Here is a 15,323-nt window from a genome sequence, read left to right as displayed (position 1 = left end):
ATATATTTTTTTTTTTAGACAGTCTCACTCTGTTGTCTGGGCTAGAGTGCCATGGTGTCAGCCTAGCTCACAGCAACCTCAAACTCCTGGGCTCAAGCCATCCTCCTGCCTCAGCCTCCAGAGTAGCTGGGACTACAGGCATGCACCACCATGCCCGGCTAATTTTTCTATTTTTAGTAGAGACAGGGTCTCGCTCTTGCTCAGGCTGGTCTCAACTCCTGACCTCAGGCGATCACTCCCCCCTTGGCCTGCCAGAGTGCTAGGATTACTGGTGTGAGCCACCGCGCCCAGTCTTATTTTGTTTATATTTTGTGATGGCTTAACATTTGTTTTAAACTGATAAAGAAATAAAGTGGAGAGTTAAGATCCAATTTCCAGCCCCAATACTCTTCATGCATTAGAAAGTGGTATAAAAATAAAAGGAACCTCCCCACTCTGATCTTTTGAGTTTGCTTCTCAATCAGTATAGTAGTATCTGTCTGATCACTAGGCAGTGACTGCTTGGAGTACCATGTGAAAAGTGATCCAGGGGCCACATCCAGCGCAGCCTGGAAGAGTGACTTGATTGATGAGTACTGTTGATCAGACCCACCAATTGCTTAAAAAGAGAAAGAGAGGGAAGAAACACAAACATGGTATGTTGGTTATTCAAAATGCACTTTTTATTCACTTTAACACAGATGGTTTTTTACAGTTGGAAGAAAATATCTGATACACAATTTTGAGATTTTAGCAGCACCTGCAACAAGAGGATTGTGGAATACCTCAGGATAAAACAGACATGGCTGAGGCAGGCACAAATTAACCTGAAAGTCATCAATCCACTGAAGACATATGGAATCTGAGGCCCCTTGAAAGTTAGCCAATACATAATAAACTAAATAATTCTGTATGATGTTTTAATGGACCACTGAAAAACAGTATAGTCCTAATTAGAAATATATTATTTCAAAAATCTAGTGTTCATTAAAAATCACCTATTGAAAATATTGCACTGCACATTCTAGGGTACATAGTCAATTTCTAAACCTATAAGCACAGTTCCTGGTACTCACAGATTTCAGCCTTTGGTGTTTTTTAATCTTACCCAAACTAAATGTCAGCACCCCACTGAGTGTTACTCACCAAAATGCCAATGTTTTTGTCACTTAATGTTAAGTGCTTTCACTAAGATATTGTGTAGTAATTTGGCAGAAAAAATTGGTATGGCTAAGAGGAAAGGGGCTTCAGTTGAAGGGCTAATAAAATTAACACTTGCCTTGGACGGACAGGATGCCTATGAATTAGACAATCCATGTAAGTTTTTTATTCAAATGACCACATCTCACTCTAATAGAGACAAGTACTTTTGTGAGTTGATGGAGGTCTTCGTGAAGGCCTGAGATCTACAAATAGAAACTATTATAAGCAGAGTGCAAGTAGAAAGAGAAGGCCCCAGGTCTCATGCACTTAAAAATAATTAGCATTTAACACTTTTGACGTACAGATTTTCACCCTAACATAATTGTAGCAAAATGATCATAGAACTTGAAAACCAGTGCAGCTGGCTATAGGCATAGGCAGGATAGGGACAAATACTTAAGAGCTTTGGGGTCCCAGTTCTGGCTTTGACTTCTGGCATCAAAGTTAATTGAACAATAGGGTCAGGACTATATCTGAATTGCAAATACTGAGTACGCCTGGGTTGAAATACTGTTCTCCTCTTGTCTACGTGGCCAAAAAGTCCCAGAGCTCTTAAAGCACATAAGGTCCCACGTGTAAGGCTGATTCCATATGTGGCTACAATGGAGAGGTCTAGGCTGTATTCCTATGAAAGCTCCCACTCCCTTCCCAGCCTAAGTCTCTTTTTGGGGTCATTTCTAACAGTCTCTTACTACTTTGGGTCACTATTCTTATCACAGATGTTTTAAAGTACAGATTAAAAACTACGCAGGATAAACAGATCAACCAACAAGAACCAGACTGCATATTCATAATACAGTATATAACTGGCAGTCATAGCAATCAAAAATTGTCAAACCATTTTTGTATTAATATTTTAATATGGTATCTTTAGGGTGTTCATATCAGGGCTCATAAAGATTACTCAGAGCTTAAGAATTTTTCCTGCCACAGTGCAAAAGCAAAAGGAAGAGCTATATAGTTGCTGTTAAAAGCTGATCACAGAATGGTTTGAGAATTTTTAAAGTCCCTCTCCATAGTCTTAGCTGTTATCTTCAGATAAATCTAACCACAGCATGGCACTGACACAGTTTATAGATTCATAGAACTTACAGCCAGAAGAGACCTTATACTGAACATGTAGCCAGTACAGAAATTCCCTTTATGGTATTTTAACAGATGGTCATCCAGTGAATATTTTCACTGGAAGGGAGCTTACTATTAAGGCAGTCCATTCCACTGTTGGACAACTCCAATTATAAGAAATTCATTCTAACGCAGGGTTAAAATCTGCTCTTTTGTCACTTTTAACGTCCTAGTTTGGCCAGCTGAACATACAGTGCAACATACAAGAAATCAGTTCCTTCTACAGTAAATATTTGAGTTAAGGAACCTTGTGAGAAAAGCCCATTATCTTTTCTGAAGCCTTCTCCATGAGCCCAGCATGGTGGATCAAAGGACCATTTAAATTATGAGCAGAAAGCACTGCACCCAAAGCCATATACTAAGCAGCATTGCTAAATTGATAAGAGGTTTTGTCAGAGAAGCAACATCTCTATGTAGCAAAAGTAGACTTATGAAGTAAAAGCAGGCCAACCATTTATTTGCAGGGGTGGTTGGCATATTTAAGCATAATCCATTCACTAGTATCCTGTGACTTCAAACATAAGGAGTATAATCAACTTCCAGTGTCATTAGAGTATCTCTTATTGAGATGGTATTTTTTGAAAAGCTCAAATGGGAGCAAACTATACATAACCATTTACACAAGTCAGTGTACGTCATTGTACTTTTGCATTCCCAATCATTATAACCTCTTTATAATTCAAGCTTAGGAATGCTTGTTTGCATCATTATTTTTATTGTAATACAGCTCAGAGTCTTATTTTTTTTGCCTTTGGCAGAAATGTCAGAAACTGCTTGGCAAGAGTCTAATGGTGACATTTGTTAGTTGATTAATGGAATGCTTTAAGGGATAGCTGTAACTCTTTAACTCCTTCATGCGGCTGGGATCTACGTTTAAACTGTGACTTTAAAAATATTTAAACCTCTCAGGACTAAAATTTTCAGATAAGTCCCGAGACACACAAGAAGGGGAAGTAGCAGAAATCACGCAAAATACACTTGGCTTGATAAAGCTTTTTGTTTTTTTAAATCGCTCTACAACTTCAATTTGAAAGGCTCTGTTTCACAATCAGAACCTTATCTCTTACCCTCTTGTGTGCATGTGTGCACTCTTAGAGGGGCACAGTTATTCATATACTACTGACTGACCAATTCAGGGCACACTTATAAAGGCTCCTTACTTTTAACAGCATGAAGATCCTGCTTTGGAGCCACTGTTCAAGTCAATGGTGTGACCTAACATGCAATGCTCTAGCTGTTCCTCTACAGCTAACACCTGTCTGACAGCTTCTTCAAAGGCCACTGTCACATTAGTATCATCTTTGGCACTAGTTTCTAGATAAGGGTAATCCCCATTTTCCATGCACCAGGCTTGTGCCTCCTCAGTAGTCACTTGCCTATCCTCTTTGTCTACCTTGTTACCCAGAACTACAAAGGGAAAGTGCTCAGGGTCCTTCACATCTGCATAGTAGATAAATTCCTTCTGCCAGTTACCAAGGTTCTCGAAGCTCTGCCGGTCGTCCACGCTGAATGTCAAGAGGCAGCAGTCTGCTCCCCTGTAGAAGGGTGTCCTAAGGCTCTTGAAACGTTCCTGCCCTGCAGTGTCCCAGATCTGGAGAGTTACAAAGCGTCCATCTACCTCCAGATCTCGATTTAAGAACTCTACCCCTATGGTGTGAAAAGCCTGGGAGTCAAATTTATTGGTTACATAACGGTTCATAAGTGAGCTTTTCCCAACTCCACCATCACCCAAGAGAATGACCTTTAGGAGCAGGGATTTCCCACTCATTGTTGCAGCACCAGAAGGGGAGGACTTTGTAACCAAGAGAACCTGAAAATAAAAGAAAAAGTAGGAGGGAAAACAGTTAAACCTGAAACTGAAATCAACTTCATAGCAAATTTCTCTAAATTATGAGGCCTTCTAATTTAACTTCTCTTGATTCATGCTCATTAATTGATATAGTACAGAAGATATAAAACTCTTTTTACATAAGGGGGAAAATAGGTCTTGTTTTTCTGAGGTCTCTTGTCTGTGCCAGAAAAATGGCTAAATGCCATGGGTGAATGGATTAGCAGATGGTCCTGTAATTTGGTTCAGTTCTGACCCTATTCTAGGGAGAGAGCCTAGAACAGGAATGCCAGTTAAATGTGTGACTATTTTAGCTTCTAGTTTGGACAGTTCCAAACAAGAGGCAAGTAGTATGAAAAAAAATTTTTTTAAATAGCATGAAATTGATTTGGGATTTGAAATCTGTTCCCAATGGAAACAAGAATTATTGAAAAGAGAAAGCTGTGAAAGCTAGATTCTTGATTCTGTCTGTAGAGGTCTGGGCCAGAATTAGACTGGATCCCAGAATCTGGAAGAGAGGAAAAGGTTAAGTTTCTTCAGGCATTTACTCCCTTATACTTGCATTGATATGGATACCCTCCCTAAGGATCTTTCATAATCTTTATTTATGGAACGATGGCATTTAAGTTGATGACAGTTGACTGATATCAACATAATAGTTATCATTAAGGGAGAAAATCTTGAATAGCTTATTAGTTTTTGGATTTAGGTTTTAATTCCTTAATAGTTAACATATGAAAACATATAATAAAATCTAAAGTGCTAATAATTATATGGTACCCTTCTTGTTACCTCTACAACATGTCTACACATGGAATACCTAGAATGCATCTTAAAATAAAAAGGTTAAATGCTTACTGACTAACTACCTTTTGCTATATTCTGTCGGGTACTTTCACATTAGGTTCATTACGTGAACTCAACAATGGCGAGGATAATCAGGTGATATTTATGCAAGGGACACAAAGGGATGAAAACTAATCACTAATCAAAGGAGCATATGCAAAAGAGTTTTTGGAAGCACACATGTTTGGTATGTAATTTAACAAAATCAGTAGTCCTTAAAATTATTTTGGAATGCATGTGTACTAACTATATATTTTTCCAAATATTCATTTTTAGAGATCAAATTTAAAAATATCTAAAAATCATGGTGTGCCCCCATGAAATACCTACCCAGTTGGGTTTTTGTCACAATTCTAATCTTTTTCTTTTTTCCTGTTGTTGTTTTATTCTTTCTTTTTAGAGTTCTAAAAAACAGAATGGGAAATGTTATTTTTTAAAAAATCTGTAATAAAATAAAGTTAAGGCCATATATAAAAATACATTCACGTCAGGGAAAAAAAGAACCCAGAGCAACCTCAGGTAATCTATAGAGGATGCTTTTCCCCCAGTATACTTAAGAGTTCCAAATGCTATAAATGCTTAATACAAGCAAAATAATTTTATTGCAAGAACTTTAACTTGTCCTAAATTGAGTGTACTTTATATAATTTTTCAGTTTTATATTGTCTTTCCATTGAATTTTCCATTCAAAATAAAAGTAAATTAAAGAAAGCAGATGATACTCACAATAGATGATATTCAGGAAAGAGAAAGCACAGAGCAATCTAAGATATGTTGAAACCCTAAATCAGAGATGAAACTACTTCCCTTTATACCTGTCAACATTCCTATCTCTACGAAAGTTATTAGTACACTCACCAATCTGCCTCAAACTTGTCTCTGCAATTGATTCCATAAGAAGAGGAAAAAATTACGTTTGTGGGCTTCCTATTTACAATAGAGTATCTTCTCTTGGCTAATTGTTCATACATTAATTTATGTCATCTGTCTTGAATACAAGTTTTAAAAGTACTTAGCTGGCCTTATTAAATTCAAACACACCTTCATTTACTATTATAGGGAATTACAGCAAGAATATTATTTAAGCAGCATCAAGTGTAATGGTCTAAAAAGAAAAATAGCTCCTAGATCTGTTGAGTGTTCTTTCTTACTGAGGAATATAGAAGCTTTTTTAAAAAAACTCTGTTACTTAATAATCTCATGTTGTTTTTTTTCAAATACAGGTAAAGCATATAAGCGATTTAATATATATCTAAATCAGTAATAATGAATTTAAATAATTACTCCTAAATTGATATGCCTTATCCACCTTTTTGGTCTATATCTACTCTACAGAATTTTCAAGTTTCCTACAATTCCTGATTTTTGTCATCTTTTTTTTTTTTCCTGCTCTCAAATTGCTGTCTTTGGAACTAGCTCAAGTAAAAAACGTTTCTTTAAATGGAGATGAAACCAGTGTTAGCACACTTCTATATTTTTTATACTAGTCTGCAGGATAATTTTACAGAGAACTCTTGAACTCTTATTTGAAAAAGTAACAGAAGTACAAACTTGGGCATGATACTGATGGCTGGTATTAAGGGTCCATACCAAATGAGCTTCCTTAAGTTCCTAGCAAACAGGTGTTCACATCATTAAATGATTCATTGACCCTACTTTCTCGGCTGCAGATAAACTCAATGGATGGGTCAAGGACTGAGTAAATATGGAAACCAAATGCTCAGCTCCAGGAATAATGATGATGTATTAATAACTATCTGAGATAATGCTGCAGTTGCTTGTACATTCCCCATTTGGTCACGTGCACACATAACTTCTGGGTACATAGGCTCTATGCCAGGGAGAAAGGACGAAAAGCAATGTGGTTTACTGTCAAGAGCCCTGGATGGTAGCAATTAGGGCATCAGGGTCTTCATCACTGCTATATCATTCATTTAGTTTATGAACTTGGGCAGGTCATTTAATCTTTCTGTTTCAGTATCTTCTTATATAAAAATAGAGCAGATAATACCTGCCCTATTTAACTCACTGGATTTGGGGAAGAATGAATATCTTATGAAATTTTCAAAGATTTGTAAGCATTTCTTGAAAACTTTGGTGTGAGATTTTTGTCCCTCTTGTTCCTCCATCTCGTTCCATTCGCTGGTGGGGGCCTTGTGGCTCCATATTAACCCTTCTCAGAAAGGGCCTGCTAGTGGGAGGATAACAATTCTTTTTCTCTTTCTTCCATATCCAAGAATGACTTGTTCCTCAACAATCTTGAGCATCTACACATGGCACAGAATTGCAGTATAGGAGAAACTTTAAGGGTCTTCTGGTCCAATCCTGTTACTGATGCTTTGAGTGTCTACTGTGTGCTGTGTCCTTACTAAGGTGACCCTCCACTATCCTCTACTGTCTCCAACTCTTATTTGTTTGCAGAAGTAGAAATGAAAACAGTTTAGGCTCATTGCCTTGCCTTAGGTCACTAAGTCCTGCTGATTTTTCCTCAAAATATCCTTTTCTAGTCCCCTGCTACCATCCTCCTTTTGGCCTGCATCTCTTCACATCTAAACTATTGTGAAAGCTTCCTGGTTCCTCTCTCCCTGCCTTTGGTTTCTCCCCACTCAATCTACTTTGCAAAGCTTCATCCCTTGAACACCCACTGGGTGCAGATACTGTTGGAAATGCATAAATGTTTAAGGCTAGGTCTTGCCCTCAAGAAGTTACACATCAACATAGAAGCTCGAGATCTCAAGGTTTACAGTTCAAATTGTATCGTTATACTGCCTTATTTTGTTAACAAACTTTTTTCTAAGTATGTCTCTCCTACACAACCAATTTAAAATTCCTGGATAATAAGGCCCCTGTTTGTGTATATCTTTGAAACCCCTTCAGCATGCAGCACAGGATCCTACATGGATAACCCAATAAATATTTGTTTATGAATTAACTGATAAGGTAGGTGCTCAGAATTAATGCCTATGAATTGGTGCCAAGGTACAATAGATTCATACCTCTGTAAGATGTCCAAATACTATTATTTATAAGGTGCCTAAAGAGCAGAAGTTATGAACTTATCTGGATCATTTTCCAAATGGGACTTAACAGAAATTCTACCTGTTGAAAGTCAAGGAAAATGCTCCAGTTTCCCTCCCCTCCCCCTCCCCTCCCCTCACATTTTAAAAATAAATATATACATTTCTCCATTCCCACCAAAACCAAGAGCAGAATAACTATCTCTACTTGTTGTCAGTGGGTCCTGGCATCTCCACTATTATTCATCCTTGTTTGAAAATGAATGTGATGTCTTTAGTACATGCTTAAATTAAAAAGAACTAGCAAAGTGTAAAAGCAAATGAAACAATTTTTTTCCTCCCCAAGAATATGCCAGATTTAATCCAAACCTTAAAAGAAGGTAGCATTAAGCAGACAAAGGAATTCTTTGATAACCCTAAATATGTTTACTAGGAAAGTCAAATGCCTTATGCATTTTTTATGGGTCCCCTATCAAGCTAGGATTTGGACCAAAATATTTATTTTAATTTTGGTCCCATTTAGAGAAAGATCTGGCGTTAACTGACTCAAATATTCAACAGATGCAATACCCTTTTCCTACTCCCCACCAAACAGATTAACGAGCACTCTCTAAGGATAATTTATTCACTTTTTTTTCCCAATTAGGGTCTCAGCCTAGGAAAGTAAGGTGAATTAGGAATTCATGTAACCAATATTCCTCAGTTCTTTGTTCTTTAACATACTTGCGACCCTCTGAATCTGCTGTGCCTGCACCCACACAGCCTAATTAATATTATTGTATTTAGTTGGGGATGTTTGGGGGTGGGGGTGAAGGTGAGGGAGGAGGCAGTGCAATGAAAAGAAAGATGTTGAACCTTTGAAAATAATACATTTTTGTGTGATGATGGAGCGAAGAGGGGCAGAAATGCAAATTGATAACATCAGTTCAGTTGCCATGGAGTGGAATGATGCTCAAAATCAGTAGCGCAGATTGCTCAGGAGCAAGTCTTGAGAGGGATGTGTACTGCAGGTTGGGTGGGGGAAGAGCAAGAGGGGAGGGCTAGGCAGTGGATGACAGTGGCCCTGATGGAAGTCTGGACAGGGGAGGAGCCATGGTTGGACCTGTGGGGAAAGCCCATGTTGTGGCCACGCAGTGGTAAGGGCTACTCAACTCACTGTTGAATCCTGGTACAATATTTGGAAATATTGCCCTGGAGAATTGGGCGTGGCTTTCACTAATCTATGTAAAAATAAACATAAATAAGAAATGATTGGATCTTTGAGAGCCTCTAACTTAAATGGTGTAGGCTGTTTCCAATACAACCTGATGCTTGGGGGTGGGGGTGGGGATGGTGCTCCATAGCAGGGAAGCCCTCTGACGCACCGGATTAATTTTGCAGAGCTAACAAATTATCAGCTACATCCATGCTATGAGTCCAAATGCCACAGCCGTCATGTCACTGAAACGCTATTCCCACATTCATGCTCATAATTACATCCTATATGCAACTTCAAGGGTCCAAGGTGGAATCTCACGTGTAGCCTTTCACTCGTCACAACCACAGCTCTGGGGCTATGAACCCAAAGGCACACTAGATAGCAAATTGGTACCGTCCCCAGGCCACTTCTTCCGACTAGACTGCCCGGAGACAAATAGGTAGGTAAGGTTTGGATTACACTAAGCCAGCTGAGTACAGGGAAAAGAAGCTTCCTTAGGAGACCCGGGATGCTGGCATCTCTATGACAGGGGCACTGTTAGCATTAGGATCCTAGAAAGTGAGATGTCACGCATAGTCCCAACTACCTGAGACCCAGGTCCTCTCACCTCACCCCCGGCTCTTCAAGCGAGTCGGCTGGGCGCATGCGCACTGAGCCACACCCGCTCCCCACGGAGCCCTGCGCCTGTCGCCCGGCTGTGGCAGCCGCTCGGGATTACTCAGCAACGCCCCCCTCCACCGTCACCTGCCCCCCAACTCCGGCCCCAGCATCGCTTAAGCCCCTTTCCCAAGCTGTGAGTGGCCTCGGGGATCACCTAGACCACCCTTTCTCCTTCCTACAGGCCGCCCGCCTCCCGGGTCCTCCAGCCCCTCTTCCTGCCCACGCGCAGGCACCTTACCCAGTACGGTGGGAAGGAGACGCGAGAGGGCTGCGGTGGCGGGCAGCTTAGCTATGCGTGCCGGCAGTCGGGCTCCTCAGACACACCGTCACCGCTCCTGATGCCGCCTCGTCCTCAATGGGGCAGCAAGTGCGGCTTGGACCTCGGTGGCCTGACAGCTGCCGCTCGCGCCCGCCGCTGCCGCCGCGCAGCGTCTCGCGCCCGCGCCCGCACCCGCCAGGGGAGGGGGCGGGGCCCGCGCCGCCTCCTCGTGCCCCTTTCTTGGCGCTGGGGACCCGGTGTGGCTGTCTCCCGCCCTCCTATGTGGAAAGCGCTGCCTGGCTGGCCCACTCTTCTTTCACGCTCGGTGTCCAACCCTGGCTTCCCTTGTCCTCCTTCCCCTTCCCTAGCTGATTAGTAGGCACAGCAACAATGGACCGTCAAACATTGCTTTCCCACTTAGCTCCTCTGCATCCTGGGGCCTAAGCCCTCAGGCAGGGCTAGCCACTGCCCCACTTCTGCAATTACCCTCCCGATCTACCTCATTTGTCCTGGCTCCAAATCCTTAAATTTTGCCAAAGGGATAGCACATACATCCTCTCGTCTCAAATAATTCAGGCAAACACATGATCACAGCACATTCCTAGGCCTTCTAGTTAGCTACTGCTCATGAAATTCTCAGGGCAATCCAAAAGGAAAGGTCCACATCTGTAGCTCAGGCATAGAAGACACATTGCCTTTTACCCTTACCAGCTAACGTTCTAGAGGGCCACACGGACAGCATTACCTGAGGTTCCTGGAACTGTTCCGGGGTGGAATTCAATGTTCCAGTTGTGCCTAGCCACCTAACCAGTCCCTTCTTTTGTTTCCTGTGGTCCTCTGCTACCTCCGACTAGTTTGTGTATCTTTTTCCCCTGGAATAAAAGAAAGACAAAGCTCCTGAGGTCATTTATCTTGCACTCTACCTCTCTGTCAGGCACAACCATCTCTGAAGCTTCCCTATTGTCTGAAACCCTGCTCCTGTGTGACACTGGCCCTCACTCGCCACATGCCCCCTTAAAGCCCTCACACATGTCCTCCCTCCATCTAGGCCACTCTCCCTTTACCTGTTCTCAACCACTCAATCAATCCCTGCAGGCCCCAGCTTAAATGTCACTTCTCAGGATAACCTTTCTTGATAACCCCAGAGTAGAGACGGTGCCCCATTTATTCTCTCATAGCCTGTAGCTTGCTGTATTTTTCCTTCATAACACACACCTGTTTATGATGGTATATTTAAGTGTGTGATTTATGGTTGACAGCTGTCTTCCCCACTATGCACTATTCCCCATATATTGCACTATGAAGTTAAGGACTATAACTTGGCTTCACTAGGTTCACCATCATGTCCCCAGAGCCTAGAGCAATGCTTGATACATAGGCCATGCTCAGAAAATATTTGATGAATATGAATGAATTCTATATAATCAATAATTATTATTTTAAAATAAAATAAATGTATCTAACTGAACTCCTTGTGCTCGTATTTAAACCAGCCTCACTCCCCACACAAACACATGAAAACACTCTTCTGATAAAAGAGAGATGAACACAATTCTCTAAATCAGTTTTTTTAACTTGCACATTCTAAACTGATGGGCTCCAAAATATGGATATGTATTTATAGATTGCATACATGTACTGTATACTGTATACACTTTACACATTACCTTATACATACATTATAATGCATATATAGTAAAAATACTCCAACACAGACATTTTAAAAGAATGAGAAAAATTAAATATATTGATGTTCCAGTGTTTTCTTTCTGCACCTCAATAAATTGTTTTGTGAACTGCTCTAAATAATAGTTCTTCATATTACAGTCTCTCAACTTCAGGTATAATAATCCAGAGACTCCTTTGTCTATTTCACATAGATGCTATTTTCCAACAGTTTAATAATCTCTGAGAATCCCCCAAACTTAACTTGCAAATTTTAAGGGTCTTTTACTTTCTACTCCTGGATACCTAGTTCTGTAGTCAGGATCTCATAACTGCTGAGGCATCACACATTTGGAGAATGTTGGAACCCCTAGGGGTAAGCAAAATCCTATGTCATGTGAAAGACTCCTAAATGCAAATCCTGTATTAAAAGACTCTCTAGAGGCCACTTGAAAAGCAACTACTGTCCACCTAGAACAGAAGCAACATGACTACCCCTAGTTGTGAGGGAAGAGCACAAAATGGATAGCACAAAGATCCAAAGTAACAGCTGTGAATGGTTTTGTGGGTCTCAGATGGGACTATTCCCAATGATCCATCATTGAGGTCTGTCAAACTATGCCCTACATGCATAATAAAATAATATAATACTATCTTTACAATACAGTTACACACATGCAAAGAAATAGAATCAATGTGGTCAGTAGATAGGAGGCTAAACCAAGATTGACTTTAGATATCAGAGATAAGGTTACCTTCAGAGAGTGACATACACACATGTGCATGTGCACACGCGCGCACACACACACACGTGCGAAATTCAACATTCAATGAACAAGATTAATTATCTCCAAAAATCTTCCATCTCAATCAGTTTGAAATGCTTGACCTGAGCTTCAAGAAGACATAACTGGAATGTGATTAATTTAAAAGAAAAGCCTAGTCCAGCATTAGCAAGATGCTATGTACAAAAGCGTTCTATGAAGGGTTCAAATAAGTTTATAAACATTGCATACTATTTTTCTTCTTGAAGAGTCACCTTGCATATTAGTAGGACATGAAGAGCTCTTGGAGCACTGAAGTAAAGAAATCTGTTGTTTTTTTAAATCCAGTAGTTCCCAAACTCAGTGAACACAAATTCCTTTTCTTTATGGAACTCCTATTAACAGGACTATTACATCTCAGGACCTGATTTAGCAACTGTTATTCCAATCAATTGTACAAAGCTGTAATGTGGTAACAGAAGGACATTGGTTTGTCTTGAACATGGATGGCAAGAGATGTCATTTTGATTGATTTGTAGTGGCTTCCTGTAGAATTATTCTGTGGAGGATTCGCAGGTGCATTCAGCTGAGTAGGAAAGAGTAGTCAGTGATGATTCTCATGAATGAGGCAATGTGTTTGCCATCCTTGGCCTAGAGTATCTATGTGGCAACTACACATTTCATATTTTCCATAGTCCTGATTTCAAATATTTTGTTCTGTTGTCCCCATACTTACAATATTAATAATATTCATGAGACCATCTAATGATTTTTTTTTTTTGAGACCGAGTCTCACTTTGTTGCCCTGAGTAGAGTGCAGTGGCATCATTGTAGCTCACTGCAACCTCAAACTCCTGGGCTCAAGAAATCCTCCTGCCTCAGCCTTCCAAGTAGCTGGGACTATAGGCATGCACCACAATGCCTGGTTAATTTTTCTATTTTCAGTAGAGATGGGGTCGAGCTCTTGCTCAGGCTGGTCTCAAACTCCTGCGCTCAAGCAACCCTCCTGCCTCGGCCTCTCAGAGTGCTAGGATTACAGGCATGAGCAACCACGCCTGCCACCATCCAATATTTTATTGGTAGCCATAGGTGTGTAAAGAGGAAATTGGATAGTAAGAGTTTGTCAATTACTTACTTATCATCCAAAAGCATGTCACTATTTCTGGTGATACATACTTATTTAACACTTGGCATATGGGCAATTTTATGGAATAGGGATAATTTGTCAGTTTCTCCATAGCCCGAAAGAAAGATCTTTTAAGATTACCTAATTATTGAAAGCATCAGTATGAACTCAGCTTTGTTATTTTAAAAACATATGTATTTTTAAGCTCTTTCCACTAAAAACACTTAGAAACAACGAAGATCCCAGTGCCAAAGAGCACCTCCAGTGCTCAGATAACACTTCTAAATACCATTTCCCATTAAAAGGAACCAAGATTGCTTAGAGAAATGGTTGATTCCGGGTCTGTGGTAAGGAAATGTTCAAGATGAACCTGGAATATCTTGTCACACCAGATAGCGAGGAAGATAACAAACACCACTAGGGTCATGTCAAAAAGACTTGGTTGGGATGGTACCATTATTGCAGTAGTTTAAGGAAAAAAAGGACTTGGGGGCCAATTTCAAGAGGCTCTCTCTAACCAAAAATGGGGCAATTTGAGCATTAGTAAAGATAATAACTACAACGGATTGAAATATATAAAATATGTTTAAATATACAAGTTGATAAAAATACTTAAAAATATAATTGGTCGACTTGCAGAAACCTAGCTCATTATTCTGAAACTGGTAAATAAAAAGAATGAATCAAGCATTTAACCTGCTTTTCATATACACACTCCTCCTTGGTAGAACCAAATAGTTGGTGAGGAAAATATTTTCACTAGATTTCCACCTCATAAATTATGAAGGACTAATAAAATTATAACCCTTAATAAATTAATGGCTCTAGGTAATGATCATTAATGTCTGCTAACATTACAAAAAGAGTAATAACCTGATATATGCCTCCTGACAAAAAAGCAAAGCAGCACCTATGATGTATTTTTTGTCAAAAAATGGAATTTGAATCTGATTAAGTCTCTAGATATAACTGAATTTTTCGAGAAATACAAGGGGAACGATATTAAATAATATCATAGGGATGTAAGCAACAACATTCAGACTTGGGTTTAGGGTGCAGGTGTATGTGTGTATGTGGGGGGAGAAACTCTACATAAAAAACAGTGTGGTTTTTTCAACAAATAAATTGCAAGAGAGAATCCAAAAATAAAAGTAAAAAAGAAATTACATTTACAATAACATCTAAAGGAATAAAATATTTAGGAGTAAATTTTTAAAAAGGAGTGCAAAAGCAATGCTGTTATAAACTACTGTTAAAAACTACAAAACATTGTTGAAAGAAATTAAAGAAGATCTAAATAAATGGAAAGACATCCTACGTTTGTGGCTTGGAGACAATAATATTAAGATGGAAATACTGTCCAAATTTATCTACAGATTCAACACAATCCCTAACAGAATCTCAGCTGGCTTCTTTGTAGAAATTTACAAACTGATCCTAAAATCCATATGGAAACTCAAGGGACCCAGAATAGCCAAAACACTCTTGAAAAAGAACAAAGGTGTACAATTCACACTTTCCAATTTCAAAACTTATTACAAAGCTACAGTTATCAAAATAGTGTGGTACCGGCATAATGATAGACATGTAGATCAGTGAAATAGAATTCAGAGTTTATAAATAAACCCATGTGTCTACGGTCAATTGATTTTC

At 39.7% G+C, this 15,323-nt stretch overlaps 1 protein-coding gene across 1 annotated transcript; it reads right to left on the bottom strand.

The window, feature by feature from the left end:
* Positions 1 to 638: 638 nt before the first annotated feature.
* Positions 639 to 10,291, bottom strand: RAB9B (RAB9B, member RAS oncogene family). Its single transcript, XM_069463787.1, has 3 exons — positions 10,095 to 10,291; positions 5,312 to 5,385; positions 639 to 4,117 (listed from the first exon to the last, which is right to left on the bottom strand). The coding sequence occupies exon 3, from the start codon at positions 4,073 to 4,075 to the stop codon at positions 3,470 to 3,472; it is 606 nt and encodes a 201-aa protein (XP_069319888.1). The 5' UTR covers positions 4,076 to 4,117; positions 5,312 to 5,385; positions 10,095 to 10,291; the 3' UTR covers positions 639 to 3,469.
* Between the last annotated feature and the right edge of the window lie 5,032 nt (positions 10,292 to 15,323).

This window comes from Eulemur rufifrons, chromosome 30 (genome assembly GCF_041146395.1).
Source record: "Eulemur rufifrons isolate Redbay chromosome 30, OSU_ERuf_1, whole genome shotgun sequence".
In the NCBI taxonomy this organism is placed as follows: domain Eukaryota; kingdom Metazoa; phylum Chordata; class Mammalia; order Primates; family Lemuridae; genus Eulemur; species Eulemur rufifrons.
The sequence above is the reverse complement of the archived record's forward strand: the minus strand, read 5'-3'. Positions and strand labels throughout refer to the sequence as shown.

What these genes read in the sequence shown, in the direction of transcription:
- RAB9B (XM_069463787.1), bottom strand. Translation starts at nt 4,075, where the DNA reads ATGAGTGGGAAATCCCTGCTCCTAAAGGTCATTCTCTTGGGTGATGGT.